At 45.8% G+C, this 24,167-nt stretch overlaps 1 protein-coding gene across 3 annotated transcripts in view; it reads left to right on the top strand.

Annotated features, from left to right (window-relative positions):
- The window catches only part of LOC120933518 (flavin-containing monooxygenase FMO GS-OX-like 2), a 54,703-nt gene extending 33,124 nt beyond the window's left edge, over nucleotides 1-21,579 (top strand). For 2 of the 3 annotated variants that reach the window (XM_040346762.1, XM_040346761.1), the window contains one exon: nucleotides 20,249-21,579. In XM_040346762.1, the coding sequence (XP_040202696.1) occupies nucleotides 20,249-21,213 (965 nt within the window). In that variant the 3' untranslated portion in view covers nucleotides 21,214-21,579. Of the gene's footprint in view, nucleotides 1-3,302; nucleotides 4,383-20,248 lie in introns of those variants that run through there. The other variant, XM_040346763.1, reaches the window with a different exon arrangement.
- Nucleotides 21,580-24,167: the final 2,588 nt, after the last annotated feature.

Raw genomic sequence — 24,167 nt, 5'->3', positions numbered from 1 at the left:
ACACGCCCCCATCACATCAATTTCAATTCCGCGCCCTTACGCCGGCAAAGATACACTACGCCGCCGTAACTTACAGCGCAAATTTTTTGAGGATTCGAAAAAAAAAAAAGTTACAGCGGCGTAGTGTATCTTAGATACGCTACGCCCGGCGGAGAGAAGCGCCGATCTACGTGGATCTGCCCCACTGACTACATACGGGATGCATGCATGCAAATTACTCAGACTGGAAAAATCAGCTGGAATTTGTCCAGCTGACTACCCAGCATTAGATTGGATGATCAGCCTCTAAGCTGATCAAGTCCAACCAGGACATATATCAGGGGAATTCAAAATAGAGAAGTTAACTATGCGCTGTGGCTGACCAATATATGATGTCGTGACCTGAATATCACAGCTCAATAACACACGGTTCAGTATGAGAGGGCTATCATGGTATAACATTCATGAAGGTCAGGGACACTGTGGAGCCAAGTCATATAAGCAGAAAGCAGGTTAGCAATATAGCAGCATAAAGATCAAGTTCATCAGCATAGCAATTTGATGATCAGCTGAATGCAGAAACAGTCACAAAGCAGTGTAGTTATGTGCAAAGTGCCAACATAATCAAATGAAAGGAGACACAGATGGAAACCGGACTGTAAGTCCGCTCACCAGACCAGGTTATATGTGGAGATCATCTGATGTTGCAGAGTCTTCCTCTCTTCTAATAGAAAATCGTACCGATTGGAACACTGCCATTGCCTCCAATAGGCTGCAACTTGTCATGCGATTTGATTTCTCGGGTCACATGACGAATCGCTCCAATGTGAACCTAGGCAAAATGGTATTTGTTAATATTAGAGTTCTGGATTTAATGTCAACTAGTGTCTGCGATTTGGATGGTAGAGCGCGATGCAACTGGTGAATCAACAGGACTTTAAGAGTTTGTAGGAATCTGACATCTAGTGGCCTTTTTGTGTAAATGCAATGTCTATGATAGACGACAGAATTGATATAAATATAGGCTCACCACATGCCCCTCCTTATCCCTTGGCTTCAGAAGTCACCTAATTAATAGAGTCCACCTGTGTGTAATTTAATCTCAGTATAAATACAGCTGTTCTGTGAAGCCCTCAGAGGTTTGTTAGAGAACCTTTGTGAACAAACCGGATCATGGAGGCCAAGGAACACACCAGACAGGTCAGGGGTAAAGTTGTGGAGAAATTTAAAGCAGGGTTAGGTTATAAAAAAATATCCCAAGCTTTGAACATCTCACGGAGCTCTGTTCAATCCATCATCCAAAAATGGAAAGAGTATGGCACAACTGCAAACCTACCAAGACATGGCCGTCCACCTAAACTGACAGGCCGGGCAAGGTGAGCAATAATCAGAGAAGCAGCCAAGAGGCCCATGGTAACTCTGGAGGAGCTGCAGAGATCCACAGCTCAGGTGGGCGAATCTGTCCACAGGACAACTATTAGTGGTGTTCTCCACAAATCTGGCCTTTATGGAAGAGTGGCAAGAAGAAAGCCATAAGAAGTCCCGTTTGCATTTTGTGAAAAGCCATGTGGAGGACACGGCAAACATGTGGAAGAAGGTGCTCTGGTCAGATGAGATCTAAAAGCAAAACTCTATGTGTGGCGGAAAACATGAAACATGGTGGTGGCAGCATCATGTTGCGGAGATGCTTTTCTTCAGCAGGGACAGGGAAGCTGGTCAGAGTTGATGGGAAGATGGATGCAGCCAAATACAGGGCAATTTTAGAAATTGCCTGCTGCGTACAGACAATCGGAAATTCTGACAACAAAACCGTCGATTTTTTTCCGATGGATGTTGGCTCAAACTTGTTTTGCTTACACACGGTCACACAAATGTTGTTGGAAATTCCGAACGCCAAGAACGTGGTGACGTACGACGGCACCATTAAAGGGAAGTTCAATACCAGTCATGTTAGTAGAAGTTTGGTGAGAGACGATTCATGCTTTTCAGCCTTGTGCTTTTCAGTCTGTTACAGCGCGACAAATGTGCTATCTCCATTCCGAATGCTAGTTTTACCAGACCGAGTGCTTCCCGTTGCGTACTTGATTCAGAGCATGCGTGGAATTTTGTTAGTCGGAATTGTCGGAATTTACGAGAACGGATTTTGTTGTCAGAAAATTTCCGACAGCAAATGTCCGATGGTCACGGTCGGAATTTCCAACAAATAGCTCCCATGGAACATTTGTTACGGAAATTCCGACCGTGTGTATGCGGCATTAGAGTCTGCAAAAAACTTGAGACTGGGGTGGAGGTTTACCTTCCAGCAAGACAACGACCCTAAGCTACAGCCAGAGCTACAATGGGATGATTTATGCCCCGTACACACCATCACTTTATGTGATGAAAAAAAAACGACATTTTCTGTGAAGTAAAAAATGACGTTTTTGAAACTTCAATTTTCAAAGACGAAGTTGCCTACACACCATCGTTTTTCTCACAATGTTCTAGCAAAGCGAGGTTACGTTCCACCACGTTTTTCCATTGAAGCTCGCTTCATAACTAGCTTCTGGGCATGCGCGGGTGTAAAAACGTCTTTTTAAACGATGTTTTTTGCTACACACGGTCAATTTCTGTGAAGTAAAAAACTACGTTTTGAAAAACGACACATAAAATTGAAGCATGCTTCAATTTTTTTTGGTCTTTTTTTAGAAGACATAAAACGACGTTTTCCCCCACACACGGTCAATTAAAGTGACGTTTTTAAAAACGTCATTTTTTTTCATCACATAAAGTGATGGTGTGTACGGGGCATTAGAATTTAGAGCAAAGCATAGTCATGTGTTAGAATGGCCCAGTCAAAGTCCAGACCTAAATCCAGTTGAGAATCTGTGGCAAGACTTGAAAATTGCACATTCCATCCAATCTGACAGAGCTTAAACTATTTTGCAAAGAATGGGCAAAAATGTCACTCTCTAGATGTGCAAAGCTGGTAGAGACATCCCCAAAAAGACTTGCAGCTGTAATTGGAGCAAAAGGTGGTTCTAAAAACCATTGACTCACGGGGACTGAATAGAAATGTACGCCACACATATTTTTAAAACATTTTGAAAATGATTTATAATTTTTCTTCCACTTCACAATTATGTGCCACTTTGTGTTGGTCTATCACATAAAATCCCAATTAAATACATTTATATTTGTGGTTGTGACATGACAAAATGTGGAAAATTTTAAGAGGTATGAATACTTTTTCAAAGGCACTGTATGATGTGCACTACTGTGTATCAATGAAAGTAGATTTTATTGTGAGGCCAGTGGCTAAGTCGTTTCCGCATCTCTTCCAGGTCATGTGTTTCACAGCCATTATTACCGCTACCCAGAGGTCTTCTCTTCCCGCTCAGTTGTCCTCCTGGGTGCAGGACCATCTGGAATTGATATTGCCCTAGAGCTGTCTTCACATGCTAAGCTTATCAGTCTGAGCCACCGAGGTCCTTCTCTACCATGGACCCTACCAGAAAACATCTCCTTGGTGCCTCCAGTAGTTCGGGCTACCTCCACTAGTTTTATTTGTGAAGATGGAACAGAAATTATGGCAGACACTATGATTTTCTGTACCGGTTATAAATATGACTACCCATTCTTGTTGACTGGCAATGAAGTCATGGTCAACCAGAAGACAGGCCAGAGAGAGAAGTTGACAAGAAAAAATGTGGATAAACTTGAAGAACTAGCATCTGAGAAACTTAATGTGAAATCAGCCCTTCCTAGCATGGACTTGTTGGAGGATGAAGACATTGTGGGAACTAATGGGGGACAGGGTCATCTCCCTCCACTCTACAAGCATCTATTTCATGCTCGCTACCCTACTCTGGGCTTCATTGGAGCTGTTAAAATTGTGCTCCCTTTCCCATCGTTTCATTGTCAGGCACAGTTTTTTCTTTCTGTACTGGAGGGTAAATTCCAGCTGCCTCCTCCAGAGGAAATGCTTTTAGAATCCCGTGAAGAAGTCTTAAAAACCCAGAATTCTGGGATACCCTTAAAATATCTTCACCGTCTTGCAATAAACCAGTGGGAGTACAACCAATGGCTTGCAGATACAGCAGGCTTTGAGCCATTGGCCCCTGTGCTTGCCAAAATATTTGAGGCCTCCCAGGGCTTCCGGAATATCGACCCTGCATTATACCGTAGGCTTAACTTCCAGATCTTGAACAGAGAGGAGTTTGAGATGAAAGGAGAAGTTCCATTTTCTTTTTTGAATGCTTTGTGAAGTTACATGCTTACAAGTTGGCATGTAGTACTAATTGCCTGCAAGATCACATCAGTGCCTTCTATGCTGACAGTGATAACATTCACTAATGCCACGTACACATGATCGGAAATTCCGACAAGAAAATTCTGATGTGAGCTTTTTGTCGGAAATTCCAACCGTGTGTAGGCTCCATCTGACTTTTTCTATCGAAATTTCCGCCAACAAAAGATTGAGAGCAGGTTCTCTATTTTTCCGACGGAATATCAGCTCGTCTGTATGCAATTCCAATGCGCAAAAAAACATGCATGCTCAGAATCAAGCAGAAGTGCCAAACTGCCTATTGAACTTCATTGATCTCGGCTCATCGTACGTGTTGTACGTCACCGCGTTCTTGACGGTGGTCGGAATTTCCGACAAGATTTGTGTGACCGTGTGTATGCAACAAAAGTTTGAGCCAACATTCCGCCAGAAAAAATCCACAGATTTCTTGTCGAATTTCCGATTGTGTGTACGCGTCATAAGATGAACAGTATTATGTAGAGTACATATTGAAGTGTACTGCTATAAACTAGAAAAGTTAAAACACCATCAGTGTTAGGTTCCAGCCTGAAACTTATAGGAACTAACTCTTAAGGCCCCTTTTACACCTGCGAACCGTATGTCCGCTTTTTCATCCATCTGTGTGCGGATGAAAAAGAGACATACATTGGTCCCTATGAGATCGCGGGTGTCAGCGGATGAACATCCGCTGACACCCGATATCGCCCGCTTTCGTAATGCTCCGATTCTGCAGACAAAGAAAAACCCTATTTTTCCTTACGTCATCGGATCGGGTGAACACGGACATACGGTCCGCGTTTATCTGATTCCCCCTATAGGGGAGAGCGGAGAAAAGACAGGGCGGTCCCTGCACAGCGTGCGGGGACCGCCCTGTGATCCGCCGGCTTAGCAGGGTTCAACGGAGCGATCCCCGCTGAGCAAGCGGATCATTACTGATCCGCCCTGTGTGAAAGGGCCCTAACTCCTTAGTGGGTTTTGCTCCAAGGACATTGCTGCTACAATTTTTTCAATAATTGGACTAACCGGTCGCGGGCCACAATGAGCGGAGTGGGTGGATGGCAGCCCACTCTACTCTATAGAGCCCACTCGACCGTGTCAAAGGGGCCTATGGCTCAGTGCAGGTAACCTGCAGGTGCACTGCTCTGCACCAGCGAATCAGTTTGTAAGCAGCCCGGTAACCACTGCAGAACAGATATGACCATATAATATATACACTGTGATTTTAGTAATAAACTTGCCTTTAATAACAGTATTCTATTCTATTCCATCCCGGAGCAGGAGGTCGCGGGCCACATTGGAGGGCTCCGCGGGCCACTGGTTGGGCACCCCTGCCCTAAACAGTTAGAACACACCCAGGGAACACAGTTAACCCCTTGATTGCCCCCTAGTGTTAACCCCTTCCCGGCTATTGTCATTCCTTCCTCCCCTGCCTTGAGGGGTCTCTCTTCTGAAGAGCCCTCCACCTAGTACTTATTAGTCGGCTTTGGCTTATCATGAGGAGAGGGGGTCTGCTGGGCCTTTTGGCAAGGTGGACCTGAGTGTGCCTTACTCCTTCGGGAGTCTTGAAACCTGGGGTGTGAAGCAGGGGTCCAAAGACACACCCTAAAAGCACTTTTTTGTTAATTTTTGTTGTTTAGTTTTTGCACAGCGAGCTCAAGAAAAAGAAATTAGACTGTGTCAAGCCTGTTGGTGACTCCCTTAGAGATTCTGCTACCTTAGTGTGAGTGCTGCCCATTATGGCATGGTCAGAATTTAGAATGGGATGTATATTATGATAAGGGAGTCTTGTAAACTGAATTAGAGGCAATGTACAAAGTAAGGATACAAAATCTGATTTAATATGAAAATCTAAATTGTGAGACATTTCGTCTTACTTCCTATTGTGTCTCTGAGAAACAATCTCCCCAAATACCTGAAGTTTTTTTAGCTATTCTCTACTCCATGGAAAACAAAACCGTGTCGACCAGCCACAGTATATATACTGCGGCAGGTCAGCTCTCCTGCGCAAACTGATGTACCCGTACATCGGTCTGTGCATGTTAAAATGCGGGCCTTGCGCGTTGCCGGTGGAGCGCGAGCATGCCCGCTGCACGCCGCGAGAGCGATACTCGTGATCGAGGTGCGGTGTGGCAGAACAGGGATCTGTCTATGTAAATAAGGCGGATCCCCATTCTGACAGGGGACAATTCTGCTGTTCCTAGTGATCAGGAACAGCGATCTCTTTATTGTCTCATGCAGCCCAGCCCCTACACAATTGGAACACAACTAGAGAACACAGTTAACCCCTTCCCTGCCAGTGCCATTTATACATTGATCAGTGCATTATTTTTAGCACTGATCAAGGTAATAATGTTGCTGGTCCCCAAAAAGTGTCACTTGGGGTCAGATTTGTCCTCTGCAATGTTGCAGTCCCGCTAAAAATTGCAGATCGTCACCATTACCAGTAAAAACATTCCGTAAATCTATTCCCTATTTTGTAGAATGCTATAACTTTTTCATAAACCAATCAACCTATGCTTTTTGTGATTTTTTTTTTTTTACCAAAAATATGTAGCAGAATACATAGTGGCCTAAACTGATGAATAAATGAGTTTATTTTTATTTATATATATATATATATATATATATATATATATATATATATATATATATATATATATATATATATATATATATATATATATATATATATATATATATATAATATATGGATATGTATTATAGCAGGAAAAATAAATATTGTGTGTTTTTTTTCAAAATTGTCAGCTTTTTTTTGTTTATAGCGCAAAAAATAAAAAACGCAGAGCAGTGGTGTATTTAGGTTTTGTGCTGCCCTAGGCCTGACTGAACTTGTGCACCCCCTAATTTAAACATGATAAACCCCTTCCTGTTTAAGACCTGCCCTGAAATTTTCCAGCGGGGACACTAGTTCTGAGGGCCTTGTAGGGGGAGAGATTCCCTTAATCATCAAAGATTTCCTCTCATTTCCTGTTTGGCTATGGGGCACGAAATGAAGGGAAATTAACAGATGGCAACAAAAATAATTAACAGGGGCTATAACCATCCCTTACTCTATCCAAAATGGAAAAAAAAGTGTTGTCTATAGTTCTACTTTAAGCACAAATGTCTGCTAAATTTATGAAGGACTAAGAGGATATAACCATGCCAGTGGTGCAGCAGAAAACATGTAGCACAATGATGTGGTCCAGGCAGTGAGCAGAGGAAGGATTAAGGGCAGGAACAAATAAATCCATCTGTTTATTTTTCTCATCAGCAATCAACAGAAATAAAATTAAGATTCCTTAATATGTACAACTGATACAAGCAAAGAATTGCAGGAGAGTCCTACTACCTACCTGCCAGGTATAGGTGGGTGACCATGTGTCTGTGCCATCCCTATCATACCGCCAACAGTGCAGCCGCTTTATGGGGACGCCAGACCATTTTGGGGCGGCCCAGTCCACCTTATAAGACTGGCATTACACTAAAAGTGTAGCGCAAGCCAGCGGGTACTCTTTTCATGCTGCCCCCCTGCAAAGTGCAGCTTGCCTTATGGGAAAGGGGGCTGCTATAGCTGAAGAACACTGAAGCTAGCTATAGGGGCTGATTTACCAAGCCTTTACTCCATGACTCATGGAGTAAAAGCAGGAGTAGCAGCCGTTTGGCCATTTACTAAAGAAATACGCTGCTAGTGCAGTGTATTTCCCTAGTTACTAATGTGCTCCGTGCGCCCAGGAGAGGGTGCATTGTGCACCAGTACAGACCTGGCGCACGGCACATTAAACTGTAAATTGCGGGGGTTTGGGCGGGAGTTTATTAGGGGGGGAGGTGGGGGGATGCAGGGGAAGTGAAGTGACATGTGTTTTGAAGTGTTTGGCGGGCCGAATTGAAAGGGAAAGTGTTTTTTGAAAACAGATCCCCGTACGCTTGCACAGTGCGCCTGAACCTCGGGAGGTTCATTTGCATACTGGGCATGCGCAGAGAGAAAAGTCAGGGATTCCCGTGCGCCTTGTCAGTACGCCGTGAAAATCTTGGTAAATACCAAGCGGCGTACCCGTGATTGCGCTGCGTGACGCGGCGCACGGGAATCTCCGAGCTGTTTTCAGCCCTGAAGGGGAACTCGGCGCCAAATTTCAAACTTGAAATCGGCGCGGGTCCCCCTTCAGGGCTACATTAGGCTCTTAGGCTTGGTCCGGAACGTGAGGGGTTAAACCCGCGCCGATTCGGCGCTGGGGTCCCCCCCAGATCCAAACCAAGCCCTCATCCCAAGCATGCAGTCTGGCCCGGACAGGAATGGGGGAGGGGACGAGCGAGCGGCCCCCCCCCCCTCCTGAGCCGTACCAGACCGCATGCCCTCAACATGGGGGAGTGTGTGCTGTGGGGGAGGGGGGCACTGCCCCCCCACCCCACAGCACTCTTGCCCCCATGTCGATAGGGACAAGAGCCTCTTCCCGACAACCCTTGCCATTGGTTGTCGGGGTATGCGGGCGGGGCTAATCGGAATCTGCGAGCTCCCTTTAATAAGGGGGGCCCCCAGATGCCGGCCCCCCACCCTATGTGAATGAGTATGGGGTACATCGTACCTCTACCCATTCACATGGGGGAAATGTAAAGTAAAAAAAACACACCACACAGAATAAAATATTTTATTAATCTGCTCCGGAGCCCCCCCTTTCTTCTTTAGCTCTCTTAGAAGGGGGGGTTTCTTCTCTCCCGATCTTCCGCCGGGACCCTGGGCTTCGGTGATTTCTGCCGGGGGAGGGCGCCATCCCTCGGTCCTCTCCGGAGCCTTCCGCCGGATGCCCCCACCCCATTTAAGCTCTTTTTCATTAGGGAGGGGCATCCGGACTTCGGGGTCTTCTGCCGGGGGATGGCGCCTATCCCCCGGTCTTTCCGGTGCCTTCCGCCAGGGTTCCGGTCTTCCTGGTCTTCTGCCGGGGGTGCGCCAACTCCCCGGTCTTTTCTCTGCTCCCTCTTCTGCCTGGCTCCCCCGCGGAGCCAGGGCTTTCTTCCGTCTTCTTTCTTCTCTCTTCCTTCTTCTGCCTGTCTCCTCCGGGAGCACAGGGCTTGTCTGCGCTGTCCTCTCCCTTCTCTTCCATTGGATGTTGACACGACGAGGTTCCGCGCTGACATGCCGTGTCAGCGGCGGGCATGGACTTATATAGGGCAATGCCACCATGTGACCTCAACCCATGTGACATCACATTCCCTGGGCATGATGGGAATGTGATGTCACATGGGTTGAGGTCACATGGTGGCATTGCCCTATATAAGTCCATGCCCACTGCTCAGACGGCATTCCAGCGCCGGACCTCGTCGTGTCAACATCGAATGGAAGAGAAGGGAGAAGACAGCGGAGACAAGCCCTGTGCTCCGCGGAGGAGACAGGCAGAAGCGGAAGGCATCGCAGAAGCCCGGAGAGTGGCGCCCTCCGGCGGAAGACACCGTACAAGCCCGGGACCCTCCCCCAAAGGCAGGAGCCTCCCTGGTGAAGGGGGTCCCGGTGAATTACGTCGCTGAAGACGGGGGTGGGGTGCCAGTGCACCCCCCCCGCAGAAACCGTCGTGGAAGCCCGGGACCCTCCCCCAAAGGCAGGAGCCTCCCTGGTGAAGGGGGTCCCGGTGAATTACGTCGCTGAAGACGGGGGTGGGGTGCCAGTGCACCCCCCCCGCAGAAACCGTCGTGGAAGCCCGGGACCCTCCCCCAAAGGCAGGAGCCTCCCTGGTGAAGGGGGTCCCGGTGAATTACGGCGCTGAAGACGGGGGTGGGGTGCCAGTGCACCCCCCCCGCAGAAACCGTCGTGGAAGCCCGGGACCCTCCCCCAAAGGCAGGAGCCTCCCTGGTGAAGGGGGTCCCGGTGAATTACGTCGCTGAAGACGGGGGTGGGGTGCCAGTGCACCCCCCCCCGCAGAAACCGTCGTGGAAGCCCGGGACCCTCCCCCAAAGGCAGGAGCCTCCCTGGTGAAGGGGGTCCCGGTGAATTACGTCGCTGAAGACGGGGGAGGGGTGCCAGTGCACCCCCCCCCCCCCCCGCAGAAACCGTCGTAGTAGCCCGGGACCCTCCCCCAAAGGCAGGAGCCTCACTGGTGAAGGGGGTTCCGGCAGAAGATGGCGAAGCCCGGGGCCTAATGGGGTGGTGGTGGGGGGCCCCGGCAGAAGACCCCCGGCTGACTAATAAATTAATTTATTCATGTGTGGTGTATTATTTTTTTCCATTTTTTTCCCCAGGTGAATGGGTAGGGGTACAATGTACCCCCATACTCATTCACATAGGGTGGGGGGGCCGGAATCTGGGGACCCCTTTATTAAAGGGTCTCTCAGATTCTGATAAGCCCTCCGCCCGCATACCCCGACAACCAACGGCTAGGGTTGTCGGGAAGAGGCTCTTGTCCCTATCGACATGGGGACAAGAGTGCTTTGGGGTGGGGGGGCAGTGCCCCCCTCCCCCACAGCACACACTCCCCCATGTTGAGGGCATGTGGTCTGGTATGGCTCAGGAGGGAGGGGGGCGCTCGCTCGTCCCCACCCCCATTCCTGTCTGACCAGACTGCGTGCCTGGGATAATGGCTTGGTTTGGATCTTGGGGGGGACCCCACGCTATTTTTTTTTGCGCGGGTTTAACCCCTTATGTTCCAGACCAAGCCTAAGAGCCTGGTATGCACCTGGAGGGAACCCACCTTATTTTTTTGGGGGGGGTCTGGAGTTCCCCTTCATGAACAGCGATCTGTCATTTACACATGTCAGTCCCACCCCCCCCCCCTACAGTTAGAACACACCCAGGGAACATATTTAACCCCTCCCTCGCACCTAGTGTTAACCCCTTCCCTGCCAGTGGCATTTTTAGAGTAAGCAATGCATTTTTTACAGCACTGATCGCTAGAAAAATGCCAATGGTTCCAAAAAAGTGTTCGATGTGTCCGCCATAATGTCGCAGTACCGATAAAAATCGCTGATCGCCCCAATAACTAGTTAAAACAAAAAAAAAAAATATTTTGTAGACGCTATAACTTTTGCAAAAACCAAACACTAAACGCTATTTGCGATTTTTTGGAACCAAAAAGATGTAGAATACGTATCGGCCTAAACTGAGGTTTTTTTTAGTTTTTACAATATATATTTTTGGGGATATTTATTATAGCAAAAAGTAAAAATAATTTTTACATATGTGGGCGGGACTTACGCAAGTCCCGCCCACATATATAAACATCGTTCAAACCACACATGTGAGGTATTGACGCGTGCCTTAGAGCGAGAGCAATACTTTTACCACTAGACCTTCTTTGTAACTATAAACTGGTAACCTGGAAAAAAAAATAAAAGGTCGCCTATGGGGATATTCACGGAATTCATTTTGGCCCCATTGCAGGAGTGTTTCCAATAGTAAAGCGTGACATGTAAGGTATCTATTTACTCAGTGTAACATCATCTTTCACATTATCCCCAAAAATTGGGCTCACTTTTGTGTTTTGTTAATTTTTAACCACTTGAGCCCGGACCATATTTCTGGTCAATGACCGGGCAAGTTTTTGTGATTCGGCACGGCGTCGCTTTAACTGACAATTGCGCAGTCGTGCGACGTGGCTCCCAAACAAAATTGGCAACCTTTTTTTTCCCACAAATAGATTATTAAATGTGCGTGTTTACTTCTGTCTTTAACACCTCCCCTTCAGGCTGGAAAGCATCAGATCAGGGGAAACAAAAAAAAAAAAAGCTCTCATTCCATTGCAGCTTGGTTCCTACATGTGTGATGAACTGAGCATGCTCAAACACTTAGAAAAAAAATATCCTTTCTTTTTAAAAGGTGAAAAACACTCATTGGATGCTCATAGAGCGTGGTTTGGGTTAATTGCAGGTGTGCCCAATTACAAGCTCACCCAAACTAGAGACTGCAATTTGGTCATGTGATTTCAATTGCTTCATTACTAGCACTGTTATAAAAAGTCTGGCAGGCTGGCAGAAATGCTGTTGCTAAACACAAATGTGGTTTGTTGCTTTTTGCCAATGGTTTTGGTTTATTTTTAAATGATGTTCACTTTGATGTATTTGTCTATGTGGCCTTATTTTATGAAAAATGTGTAAAGCTATGGTTGTTTAGAATTTTGAAATGTATTTTTGTTTGTTTGTCTTTTTTGCTTTCCTTGTTTTGTTGACCAATAAAAATTACTTTAAAATTGTTAAGTTTGTCTTTTGTTACTTTTTCATGCTACATATGTTGACAGCTGCAGCTGAACTAGGTTAGGGCCTAACAAATTATGTGTGATTTTTGTCTAAGCTTCTTTCCTGGTGTGTAATCCTGAAATGTTTGCCATGTTTATTCTCCCTGACTTTAAAGACAAAAACTGGTAAGTATTTTATTTTTTCTGCAGTGGTCCTCAGCCCTCAAGTACCCCCGACAGGACATGTTTTGTGGATTTCTCTTATCAAGAATTGCTGTCCAGACTGTATTTTAAAGCACATGTGCAAGATGAAGGAAAACCTGCAAACATGGCCTGTGGGGGGGGTTTGCTATTGGTGGACAGGCTTGACGTGCTGATTTACAGCACTGTGCTTAAATCTAGCGCAAGGCAATCCTATTCAAATTGTGGGTGTTTGAGGGAAGCCAAGTGAGTGTTAGAACCCCTGCTTTGTGTTTTTTATTTTTGTGTTGAGCTTTGTGTCCCTTTTCTTAAAATTGGCTTCACTTCCTGTCACACAGCTGAACAGGAAGTGAGGTTAAAACCCTACCAGTGTCATTTCTTGGGGACACAGGTCAATCTAACTAGTGTCCCCATTAAGCAAATTGCACTCCAGCACTGCTGTGTACACCCCAAATCATGGGTCTTCAAACTACGGCCCTCCAGTTGTTCAGGAACTACAATTCCCGTCATGTCTGTGAATGTCAGTGCATTACAAGGCCTCATGGGATGTGTAGTTCTAAAACAGCTGGAGGGCCGTAGTTTGAGGATCCCTGCCCAAAATGATTATTTAGTTTGGGGTTTAGTAAAGGCAAAGCCACTCTGCAGTACAAGCATAGTTGCTAAAAATCAGAGAGGAAGCACTGATGGTTTTAACATCCAATCCTGTAGAAGCAAAGTTGTTTTGTTTTCTTTCTTCCTTGCTTTGCACTTGTAGTGCAAAGTGGATTTGCCTTTAGTCAATGGACCCCAAAGTCCAAGATCCCTAATAATTTGGGGTGTACACAGCAAAATGCTAGAGTGCAATTTACATAATGGGAAACTATTTAGATTGATCTGTGTCCCCAAGAAAAGATATTAGTAAGGTTTTACCCTCACTTCCTGTTTGGCTATGTGACAGGAAGTGAATGAATTAGAAAGGGTGAAGACACCTCACAAATGTTGTCACTATCAGGGGTGCAGACATCCCCAAAAAAATGAGCAGATAATACTTATTTGCAAATTAATAATTTTTTAGTTAACATTGGGTGGGGTGCTCTAACACACACATTCATACATATTAGCCACGCTGTATCCTGGCCTATTGGCATGGTTATATTTTCTTAGGGCTCTCAATAAAACTCTATGAAATTTGTGCTTAAACTAGAACCAGGGGCGGACTGACAACTCATGGGGCCCCTGGGCAATAGAAGATTATGGGGCCCCTCTGGCTTACAGATGACCACCACGCCAGGAGGTAGTGCAGAGGCGGGCAGCTAAAATCTTGGGATATTCACATTAAAAGCATGTCATTTTCGGACATATCGGGGACAGATCTAAAAAAAACACAGATTTTTACATACTGTCCCTGGTTTTACTGAGCCTGGCAACCCGGATGGGGCCCCCTAGTGGCATGGGGCCCTCGGGCAGTGCCCGAGTGACTCAATGGTCAGTCCGCCCCTGACAAGAACTATAATCAACAAGTTTTATTTTCTTTAATTTTGGATAGAGTGAGGGAGGGTTATAGGCCCTGTCAGTTTATTTTGTATTATCTGTGTCCAATTGGGGAGATTTGCCTTCACTTCCTGCCCCATAGCCAAACAGGAAGTGAGAGAAAAACTATGCAAATTAACCACTTCCCGCCCAGCCTATGGCCGATTTACGTCCGGGAAGTGGTTACACAATCCTGACAGGACGTCCTGCAGGATTTCATGCCGCACGCGCCTGTGGGGGCACGCAGCGCGGCGATCGGTGATGCGGGGTGTCAGTCTAACACCCTGCATCTCCGATCTCGGTAAAGAGTCTCTCACGGAGACGGAGACTCTTTACCACGTGATCAGCCGTGTCCAATCACGGCTGATCACGATGTAAACAGGAAGAGCCATCGATGGCTCTTCCTCACTCGCGTCTGACAGACGCGAGTATAGGAGAGCCGATCGGCGCCTCTCCTGACAGGGGGCGTTCGCGCTGATTGTTTATCAGCGCAGCCCCCCCTCGGATCACCACACTGGACCACCAGGGTGTGCAAAAACAAAAAAAATATAGAACAAAAAAACAAAAAGCATTAAAAAATAAGAAAAAAGATGCCAATCAGTGCCCACAAATGGGCACTGACTGGGAAAATCAGTGCCACCCCACAGTGTCCATCAGTGCCACCCCACAGTGCCCATCCATGCACAGTGCCCACCTATCAGTGCCCACCTGTGCCACCCATAAGTATCCATCAGTGCCACCCATAAGTGCCGCCCATCTGTGCCGCCCATGAGTGCCCATCAGTGCCGCCTATGAGTGCCCATCAGTGCCGCATAGCAGCGCCGCCAATCAATGCCACCTCATCTGTGCCCGTCAGTACTACCTCATCGATGTCCATCAGTGCCATCTCATCGGTGCCCATCAGTGCCGCCATATCAGTGCCCGTAATTGAAAGAGAAAAACTTATTTACAAAAAAATTAACCTTAAAAAATAAAAACGTTTTTTTGTTTCAAAATTTGCAGTCTTTTTTTAGTTGTTGCGCACAAAAAAATAACCCAGAGGTGATCAAATAACAACAAAAGAAAGCTCTATTTGTGGGGAAAAAAGGACGCCAATTTTGTTTGGGTACAGTGTTGTATGACCGCGCAATTGCCATTCAAAGTGCGACAGTGTTGAAAGCTGAAAATTGGCTTGGGCGGGAAGGTGCGTAAGTGCCTGGTATGGAAGTGGTTAAGGGAATCCAGTGCCCCCCCCAGAACTAGTGTGTGGGTCCCCTGAAAATTACTGGGCGGGGTTATACAAAAACAGGGTGTGACCTTGACAGGAAGGGGTGGGTCATTTTTCTATTAGGAGGTGCAGATATGTAGTCAGGCCTAGGGCAGAACCAAACCTAAATATACTACTGCATATTAGGGCTTATTTAGACCGGATCCAATTTACAGCGTGTTTTTATATTGTGGGAGGAAACCCACGCAGGCACAGGGAGAACATGCAAACTCCATGCAGATGCTGTCACGGGCGGGATTCGAACCAACGACTCTTTTGCTGCTAGGTCAAAGTGCTATACACTACACCACTGTGGTGAACGAACATGATTGCAGCTGAAAGCATGAGATCTTTTATTTATTTTTTCAATACCATGCTTTCCAGCCTTATTGACCCCGCCTCTCTCCATAAAGAGGACCTGTCACACACTAGTCCTATTACAAGGGATGTTTACATTCCTTGTAATAGGAAGAAAACTGATCTTTTTTTTTTATTTTTTTATTTCAGTGTAAAAAATTATAAAACTAAATAAAAATAAATAAGAAAACCCATTAAAAATTTTTTAAAGCGCCCCGTCCCGACGAGCTCGCGCACAGAAGCAAACGCATACGCGAGTAGCGCCCGCATATGAAAACGGTATTCAAACCACACAAGTGAGGTATCGCCGCGATCGTTAGAGCGAGAGCAATAATTCTAGCCCTAGACCTACTCTGCAACTCAAAAAATGCAACCTGTAGAATTTTTTTAACGTCGCCTATCGAGATTTTTAAAGGGTAAAAGTTTGACGCCATGCCACGAGCGGGCGCAATTTTTAAGCGTGACATGTTGGGTATCATTTTACTCGGCGTAACATTATCTTTCACAATATATAAAAAAATTGGGCAAAATGTATTGTTGTCTTATTTTTTAATTCAAAAAAGTGATTTTTATCCAAAAAAAGTGCGCTTGTAAGACCGCTGCGCAAATACGGTGTGACAAAAAGTATTGCAATGACTGCCATTTTATTCCCTAGGATGTCTGCTAAAAAAAAATATATAATGTTTGGGGGTTCTGATTAATTTTCTAGCAAAAAAATTTTGATTTTCACATGAAGGAGAGAAGTGCCAGAATTAACCCGGTGGGCAAGTGGTTAAAGTACTCATGGCTATAAAGAATAGAGTCATTGCTCATTAAAAAAAAAAAAAAAAAAAAAGGGGGTCCCTCCAAATTAAATTACCAGGCCCTTCAGGTCTGGAATGGATATTAAGGGGAACCCCGCCGTAAAAAAAACCCCAAAAAATGGCGTGGGGTCCCCCCAAATATCCATACCAGACCCTTCAGGTCTGGTGTGGATTTTAAGGGGAACTCCACCCCAAATTGAAAAAAAAATGGCGTGGAGTCCCCCTAAAAATCCACACCAGACCCTTATCCGAGCACGTTGACCTGGCCGGCCGCAGAAAAGGGGGGGGGACAGAGTGCGGCCCCCCCCCCTCTCCTGAACCGAACCAGGCCACATGCCCTCAACATGGGGAGGATGTCCCCATGTTGATGGGGACAAGGGTCTCATCCCCACAACCCTTGCCCGGTGGTTGTGGGGGTATGCGGGCGGGAGGCTTATCAGAATCTGGAAGACCCCTTTAACAAAGGGGACCCCCAGATCCTGGCCCCCCCCTATGTGAAATGGTAATGGGGTACATTGTACCTCTACCATTTCACCCCAAAAAAAATGTCAAAGTGTTAAAAATGACAGTAGCCGGTTTTTGACAAATCTTTTAATAAAATCTTCTTTTCTTCTTTCCTTCGGGTTTCTTCCGCTGCTTCTATCTTCTCGTCCACATCTTGCCCGACGTCTTCTTCTATCTTCTCCGTCCGTCCTTCAGCCTTCTGGTCACGCATCTTGCCCGTTGTCTTGTCCTGTCTTCTTCTCCGTCCTTCCGCCAGCCTCCTCGCATCTTGTGTCTTCTCCGGTCTTCTTCTCGGTCCGCCAGCCTTCTCGTCCCCGGACTCAGCGTTTGAATTTGAATTGGGCCGTCGTGTTCCCGCTCCTGGGACCCGCCCCCCTCTGACGCCACAAGTAAACTCCTTAGAAGGTCATGTGCGTCAGAGGGGGGCGGGGTCACATGAGTGTGACACGGCGGGAACTTCTTCTCCGGGCGGCGCGATTGAAATTGAATTCCCCCGCTGTGTGACGCTCTGTGACCCCGCCCCCCTCTGACGCACATGACCTTCTAAGGAGTTTACTTGTGGCGTCAGAGGGGGGCGGGTCCCAGGAGCGGGAACACGACAGCCCAATTCAAATTCAAACGCTGAGTCCGGGGACGAGAAGGCTGGCGGACCGAGAAGAAGACCGGAGAAGACACAAGATGCGGGACCAGAAGGCTGAAGGACGGACGGAGAAGATAGAAGAAGACGTCGGGCAAGATGTGGACGAGAAGATAGAAGCAGCGGAAGAAACCCGAAGGAAAGAAGAAAAGAAGATTTTATTAAAAGATTTGTCAAAAACCGGCTACTGTCATTTTTAACACTTTGACATTTTTTTTGGGGTGAAATGGTAGAGGTACAATGTACCCCATTACCATTTCACATAGGGGGGGGGGCCAGGATCTGGGGGTCCCCTTTGTTAAAGGGGTCTTCCAGATTCTGATAAGCCTCCCGCCCGCATACCCCCACAACCACCGGGCAAGGGTTGTGGGGATGAGACCCTTGTCCCCATCAACATGGGGACATCCTCCCCATGTTGAGGGCATGTGGCCTGGTGCGGTTCAGGAGAGGGGGGGGGGGCCGCACTCTGTCCCCCCCTCTTTTCTGCGGCCGGCCAGGTCAACGTGCTCGGATAAGGGTCTGGTGTGGATTTTTAGGGGGACTCCACGCCATTTTTTTTTTCAATTTGGGGTGGAGTTCCCCTTAAAATCCACACCAGACCTGAAGGGCCTGGAATGGATATTTGCCGGGAACCGCACGTCTTTTTTTTTTTTGGTTTTTACGGCGGGGTTCCCCTTAATATCCATTCCAGACCTGAAGGGCCTGGTAATTTAATTTGGGGGAACCCCTACACATTTTCTTGTTTGTTTTATGAATGAATCCCTTTAGAATTGTCAGAGCCGACAATTCATTATAGCCGCGAGTGAATTTTTAAATGACTTTTTTCCTTCTGAATGTCACTTTGTGCAGGGGGAGTTCTAAGTGCGGGAAAAATGCGCTATTTCACATGCTGACATTACACCCCCCCTAGGTACGAAATTTAAAGGAATATTTCACTTTTATTGTTTCACTTTAAGAATTATTAATTTCACTGCTCCCGAAAAAACGGCCGTTTTAAAAAATAAAAAAAGCATTGATACATGTTCCCTGGGGCAGGACTGAGGTCCCCAAACACTTTTTAGGACAAAACTTGCAGATTAGCCTTTAAAATGGACACTTTTGATTTCTCCCATAGACTTCTATAGGGAGTTCAGCGCGGCTTTTCATATTAGTTTCAATGCGCCGGCTGCTGCGCTGGTTCATGCGCCCAATTAAGCCTCCACCCGGAGTACTAATTAACGCATGAACCAGCGCAGCGCACAGAGCATAGTAAATCAGGCCCACTGTGTCTGACCACCAGCATTAAGTTTAGGTGTGACAACCTCAAACACTTTCATTAAGACGGTCTTCGGGCCGCCTCCCAATGCATACAATCGTATAGAGAGGTGTTAGGAATGAAGTTTATGTAATCCTAAAGCTTGTGTGTTTGTCTTGCTGACCATTGACACTGAGATGGAATGTGATGTAAATTCAATCTTTACAGTTGTCACTGAAAAAAGGTACAGTGGAGACATTTGATCTAGTGACCACTAAGATTAAATTCCCTCTTATTTTGGAGTGATTTCCTCTCACTTCCTCTTGTGTCTCTGGGAAGAAACCTCCCCAAATGCCTGAAAGTTTTTGTTGTGGCCATTCCCTGCTCTATGTAAAACAAAACAAAAAAAGGTTTTGACTTTACATATACTTTAAAGCGACGTTCGGCTTCTTTCGGCAACTCGTGATGCGCTGTATGCGACGGTCGGAAGCCTGTCAATCAATTCGGAACGCCCAGTCCCGCAGATCATACCCGGAAGCCGCGGAGAACATCTATCTCTAAAACGGTATGTACTGCAATGATTTAAAAAAAAAAAACACCCGATTGTGCTTCCCACAATTAGCCTCAATCTAATGTTAAAAATTTGTTTTTTTGGTGAACCCCCGCTTTAAGTGACTATTTCTTTTGCCAATGCTCGGCAAAGTTAGAGGGTCACTTGCATCTCTTCCTACTTAGCACTACATATTTTTTTATTTCCTTTCCATCATTCCTTGCACACCAGCTGAAATGTGAATTTTACTGGCTGCTGGAACAGTAAAGAAGGTTCAGAGTGCATAGGCTGGGGGTCAGGTGGATGTTCCCCCCTCTGGGCAGTGCAAATAATCTAACTTTGAATGTAGACTTTCCCCTATTCAGACCTCAATTGGAGTGGGAACCACGGTGAGTGAAAGCTGCTGGTAGTTTCGCCTCAGTTCCTAGATTTCTGCCATTGCTATCAATAAGGGTATTTCTCTTTGGGGTACTCAAAGAGAAGGGTGTAGAAATGGGGTAAGCTTGTCCATAAAACTATGATTAAGACCCTGTGAAGATTTTAAGGATTTGTGTTGTGCCAAACACTTTTCCTGTTACATGGTATCTTTGCCGAGAAGAAGTCCTTGAGCACCACATGGGTTGGATTTCCATACCCTATCCAGTCTGTGCCCTTTTTACTGTACAATTGAGATAGATGATTATTAGAAACTTATATAACAGACTAGCAATGATTATATCATTTTTTTCTTAAAGTAAAATTTTATCTGTAACCAGGCACTAATTTGTTCCCACACTTTTTTCAGGTCAAGTGTTGCACAGTCATTATTATCGCTACCCAGAGGTCTTCTCTTCCCATTCAGTTGTCGTCCTGGGTGCAGGACCATCTGGAATTGATATTGCCCTAGAGCTGTCTCCATATGCTAAGCATGTCAGTCTGAGCCACCGGGGTCCCCCTTTACAGTGGACCCCACCAGCGAACCTCTCCTTGGTGCCTCCAGTGGTGCGCGCTACTCACAATAGTCTGATTTGTGAAGACAAGACAGAAATTATGGCAGACACTATGATTTTCTCTACCGGTTATAAATATAACTACCCATTCTTGTTGACTGGCAGTGACACAACAACCAAACAGAAGATAGACCAGAGAGATAATGTGGTGAGAAAAGATGTAGATGGACTTGAAGAACTAGGATCTGGGAAAGGGTTTAAAGAAAATGAAGAAAACCCTCAGGTAAATGGAACTCTAAATGTGAAATCAGCCCTTCCTAGAGTGGACTTGTTGGAGGATGAAGACATTGTGGGAACTAATGTGGAACAGGGTCACCTCTTTCCACTCTACAGGCACCTCATTCATGCTCACTACCCTACTCTGTGCTTCATCGGAGCTGTTAAAATCGTGATCCCTTTCCCATTGTTTCATTGCCAGGCACAGTTTTTTCTTTCTGTACTGGAGGGTAAATTCCAGTTGCCTCCTCCAGAGGAAATGCTTTTAGAATCCCGTGAAGAAGTCTTAAAAACCCAGAATTCTGGGATACCCTTAAAATATCTTCACCGTCTTGGAACAAACCAGTGGGAGTACAACCAGTGGCTTGCAGATACAGCAGGTTTTGAACCATTGTCCCCTGTGCTCAGCAAAATGTACGAGGCCACCCGAAACTTCCGGAATATGGACCCTTCATTATATCGAAGACTCAACTTCCGGATCTTGAACAGAGAGGAGTTTGAGATGAAGGGAGAGGTTCCACTTCCTTTGTTGAATGCATTATGAAGTCATTGCCTACTAGTTGGCATGTTGTACTAAGTGCCTACTAAATCACAGTAGTGCCTTATGTTCTGAGGGTGATAAAATCACTAAAATAAGCAGTGTTTAGTGTATGTAAAAGAGCACATATTGAGGCATACTGCTATTGACTAGAAAGGCTTCATCGGCAGTGATAGACTGAAGCTTAAAACTTGAGGTACTTGGCTCTATAGATGCTATTGTTCCATGTGTATTACTACTGCAACATGGTCAACAAATTAGTTGTGGCAAACCTGTCAGTGATTTGCCTAGAGATGCTGCTGCTTTAGTGACAGTCACACCTATTATGGTATGGTCAAAATTTAGAATGGGATATACAGTATATCTTGATTACGGGAGTGTTGTGTACTCATTAGGGGGACGTTCCAAAGTCTGATACAGAGTCAGAGGCTGAGGCCTCATACACACGACCGTTTTCCTCGACAGAATCCATCAAGAAACTTGGTGGCAGAGCTTATTTGCCGAGGAAAACGGTTGTGTGTATGTTTTTCATCGAGGAAACTGCCGAGAAACTCGACGAGAAAAAAAGAGAACAAGTTCTCTTTTTCCTCGACGGGAGTCTCAATTTCCTCGTCGTGTTCCTCGTCGGGCTGGTTTTCGACGAGAAACACGTTCGTGTGTATGCTAAGAAACCCGCGCATGCTCAGAATAAAGTATAAGGCGGGAGCGCACCTTCGGTAAAAGTAGCGTTTGTAATGGAGATAGCACATTTGTCACGCTGTAACAGTCTGAAAAGTGAAAATTGTCTCTTACCAAACTTTTACTTAACACGCAGTAACATGAGATTAGCAAAAGCAGCCCCAAGGGTTGTGCCAGTGGAATCGAACTTCCCCTGCCGTTGTATGTGTTGTACGTCACCGCGTTTGAGAACAATGAGATTTGGTCTTGACAGTGTGTACGCAAAGAAAGCTTGTCAAGTTTCTCAACAAGCCTAACCAGGAACTCGTCGAAGAAAAACGATGTGTCTTTTCCGACGAGTTCCTCGGTCGTGTGTACGAGGCCTTAGAGTTGAGCATTCTTTTTAAAATGCAATTGTGGATCCCTTTATTCTAGAAAACAACCACTGCCCCTCCATTATCCTTGTGGGTTTCTACTGTAAATGATATCATGCGAATCGAGGAGATGCTGGCTCTAGGTAACGTCATGTTTGAAAAGTTTAAGGTTCCTTGGCTTATTTGAATAGAATTTTCCACTTCAAAGTCCCTGAACTATATGTTATTACCCGACTAATATGATACCACACCTTGACCACTACTTCTAGGTCAGACCTCCAAGGTTCGCTCAAATCCTCTTCTCACGCCTTCCCCCGACCTCATTGGGATTCTTTTCCTCTCCTCTCATTTTTCTTTCTTTTTCTTACGTCTCTTTTTTTGCTCCTTCCTTGAAATATTCGAATGTATCACCCTCAGGTTTTGGTCCCCCTTACCCTAGGTCAGGGATATGCAATTAGCGGACCTCCAGCTGTTGCAGAACTACGATTCCCATGAGGCATAGCAAGACTCTGACAGCCACAAGCATGACACTCAGAGGCATGATGGGACTTGTAGTTTTGCAACAGCTGGAGGTCCGCTAATTGCATATCCCTGCCCTAGGTTATATGTTTATGTTCTTATTTTGCCTGATATACCTTTACTGGTACGCTACCTTGTAAAGGTGTATAAATGGCTTAGAACCTCGGCCAAGTTTTTTCAATTACATGGGAAATCCAAAATTTTAGAGTTCCTACTGAAACAGAATGTGATGGGAAATCCAAAATTTTAGATTTGTCACTGGAACAGGAGTAACCACTACAGCCCGGAAGATTTGGCTGCTTAATGACCAGGCATTTGTTTGCGATACAGCACTGTGTCGCTTTAACTGACAATTGCGCGGTCGTGCGACACTGTACCCAAACAAAATTGTCGTCCTTTTTTTCCTACAAATAGAGCTTTCTTTTGGTGGTATTTGATCATCTTTCCGTTTTTTATTTTTTGCGCTGTACACAAAAGAAGAGTGACAAACCTCCAGTAATACTATAGGCATAAAGACAATGGATTATTCCAGTGGCAGCGTAATCTTATAAGAGTACAAACCTCAAAACACACTAGAAGCCTTTAATCCAGGGGGAGGCAACCTCTGCCCTCCAGTTTGGTGAAGCTATAACACCCATCATGCCTCTGCCTCTAGGAGTCATGCCTGTGATTGTCAGGGTCTTGCAATGTCTCATGGGACTTGTAGTTTCACCACAGCTGGAGGGCTGAGCTAGAGCCCCATCTTTGGTGTCATTAGGAGGAATGCGTTATTGGTGTGAGTGGGGGGAATTGTGCCCTATTGAACGTATTTTGCATGGGGTCACGCCTCATTTGCATGGCTCACGCCCACTTCCACCTACGCAGACTTATGCCTTCGAAACCCAGCGCAGTATTGTCAGCATTGGCTTTGTGAATTCCATGCTTGTCTTTCTGCGCTGCGTCGGCGTAGCGTATATTATTTGCACTACAGCGGCGTAATGTGTGCCCGCTCTCTGTGAATCCGGCCCAATTGTGTTTTTCTTTTAAGACAAAAGCTGTTAATTCGTTTGGACAACTGTATGAGTTGTTTTTTCTAAACTAAAAACTCAGTATTCAGGTTTAATTGCAGTGTTGGCACTTTGAAAAGAAATAAGTTGGTTTTGTGTTGCAGTTTGGGCACTCTGGCTCAAAAAGGTTCACCATCACTGCTCTAGGAAAACTGAACATTTAATAAGTGAAAATGTCTGACCAGTGTAGCATGCATAATGAAACACTCCAAATAGAAAAAAGAGTTCTTCAAATGAAATAAAACACCCTTCTTCTTTCAGAGGAGATTAGGAAGCTAAAGACATACAGTATTCAGGTACTTGTAGTAACTGTTTTTTAAAAATACATTATTAGTGAATACTTACCTGTAATAATACAACAGTG

The sequence above is a fragment of the Rana temporaria genome, chromosome 3 (genome assembly GCF_905171775.1).
Source record: "Rana temporaria chromosome 3, aRanTem1.1, whole genome shotgun sequence".
In the NCBI taxonomy this organism is placed as follows: domain Eukaryota; kingdom Metazoa; phylum Chordata; class Amphibia; order Anura; family Ranidae; genus Rana; species Rana temporaria.
This window is presented reverse-complemented; position numbering and strand designations above follow the sequence as displayed.